Source organism: Microtus oregoni, unplaced genomic scaffold, assembly GCF_018167655.1.
Source record: "Microtus oregoni isolate MIOR12 unplaced genomic scaffold, Mior012 000073F_ref0000255, whole genome shotgun sequence".
NCBI lineage: Eukaryota > Metazoa > Chordata > Mammalia > Rodentia > Cricetidae > Microtus > Microtus oregoni.
Window position 1 is genome coordinate 6,533,044 of NW_024543986.1, and position 2,203 is coordinate 6,535,246.

General features: G+C 39.1%; 1 protein-coding gene across 1 annotated transcript; it reads right to left on the bottom strand.

The window, feature by feature from the left end:
* Window positions 1-1,049: 1,049 nt before the first annotated feature.
* LOC121441148 (40S ribosomal protein S6-like) lies at window positions 1,050-1,838 on the bottom strand. The gene has a single exon (XM_041642280.1). It carries the CDS (start codon window positions 1,836-1,838, stop codon window positions 1,086-1,088), a length of 753 nt encoding a protein of 250 aa, XP_041498214.1. The 3' UTR covers window positions 1,050-1,085.
* Window positions 1,839-2,203: the final 365 nt, after the last annotated feature.

Below are 2,203 nucleotides of genomic sequence, written 5' to 3' on the forward strand. Positions count from 1 at the left end.
CGTCATGATACTGATGGCGGTACTACAAGACCTGTTTTTGGTCCTAACTGCACAAGACGGTTCCAAATTGGTTAGCTGAAATGATGCACATCTTGTACAACATTCTGGCCAGACCTGCACAAAATACTCAGAGACTATTTGCAATTTTAAAAGACATTGATCTTGAAATTTAACCATCATTTTACTTTCACAGGATCCCCCAGAAAGAACATTGCCCCCATGACAACTGGACATAATTCTAGAAGATGACATCCCCTCTCTCAGTAGAGTTTGTCCTTGGGTTTAAGGACATCATTTAGGGGTTGATTATAATTAGTATATGGTTGAGGGTTGGGGGAGGAATTTTATAAGCTCAGGGATCTGTGAAAAAAAGAGAGAAAGAGAGAGATATAATTGGATGATGGGATAATAGATTTGTAATTATGAAGTTACTGTTTTTAGACAAATATATTGATATCGATTCTTGTATATTGATACAAAGTTAAATTATATTGACTATTGTATGCATGCATGCTTCTACCTCTGTTTAAAACATTTTTATATATTGATATATATTGTATTGATATATATATATAGTATAAATTTACCATATTGCAGTGTACATTTCTACCTCTGATTAAGATACTTATATATTGTTTATATATTGATATATATTTACCATATTGCATTGTATATTTGTACATTGTTTATATTTGGAGATCATATTGTCCTCATTTATTACATAGTTGTTCATTGTCTTATTCTTTAAGTTAGATAGGTATTGAGAATTATATAGATCAATAGTCATCTAAGTTTGTCATTTATAATTAGACTAATCAGGTTCTTTAGATACATAGAGATTATATTCAGTATAGATAGATAATCTTCAACCTCTTCAAAGAACTGGAGAAAATGGCCTTTAATCTAACTCAGAATTTCGTGATAGTGAGACACAATTGCTCCTGGCAACACTGATCTATTCCCGAGAGAATGTTGAGCACCAAAGACACTCCACCTGGAGCCTTTCTTTCTTTCTTTCTTTCTTCCTTTCTTTCTTTTTTTTTTGAAACTCAAGGTCTGATCATTTATTTGTTTCCCTTACAAACTTATTTTTGACTGGACTCAGACTTAGAAGTAGACGCTCTCAGCGAGGACAGCCTTCGCCTCTTGGCAATCTGTTCCTGGCGCTTTTCTTTGGCTTCCTTCATTCTCTTGGCCAAAAGTTTAGCATATTCTGCAGCCTCCTCCTTGTTTTTCTTTGTTCGTTGCTTCTTCAGAGCAATACACAGGCGTTTGTGTTGCAGAACACGTGGAGTCACAAGACGCTGAATCTTGGGTGCCTTGGTCTTGGGCTTCTTACCTTCTTTGTTTAAAGGCTTTCTGACAATGTACTGGCGGACATCATCTTCTTTAGAAAGATTAAAAAGCTTTCGGATTCTGCTAGCTCTTTTTGGTCCCCACCGATGAGACACAGTAGTATCTGTCAGTCCAGGAATATCCTTCTCTCCTTTTTTTTTTACAATAACCAAGTTGAGAACACTCAGATTGGCATCCACATTGCATCCTCGGACAGATTTGCTCTTCCTCTCTCCGGTTCTCCATGGTCTATAACAAGAATGTCCCTTACTCAACAGCAGGCGCACTCTGCCATGGGTCAGGACACCTTGTTTCATGGGAAAACCTTGTTTGTCATTGCCGCCACTGATTCGGACCACGTAACCCTTCCACTCTTCACCCAGGGCATCGGCAGCCACTTCCGTGGCCATGTGCTTCTCATAGAAGGTCCGAAGTTTGTGTTCATCGTCCACTTCGATGAGTTTCTGGCAACCGGTGGCTGGGAAGGAGATATCCAGCTTCATCTTCGCACAGCCGACAGCCTAGGAGGCACCACGAAAAAGAGCACCTGGAGCCTTTCTTTTTGGCAGAACTGGCCTTTGGGCAAAGAAATGCCCATGCCTCAACCACTGACAGAAGTAAAACAGGACTGTCATATCCTGCCAAGACAGGGTAAGATAGTTTTGAAAAGTTTCTTACCTTTGAAAATGGTATGTCAGTTATGTTTGGCCTTAGCCAAAGTTGGTTGCTTCAATGCTGCAAATGTGACCTTGGGTGAATGCCCAGGTAGCTAGTTGTCTCTGTGATTTGTTGCATAACATTATTTCCCTTCTCAGATCTTTGATGGGGTTGATGACTTGGCCAAGTTATTTATTATACAAGACTTAAG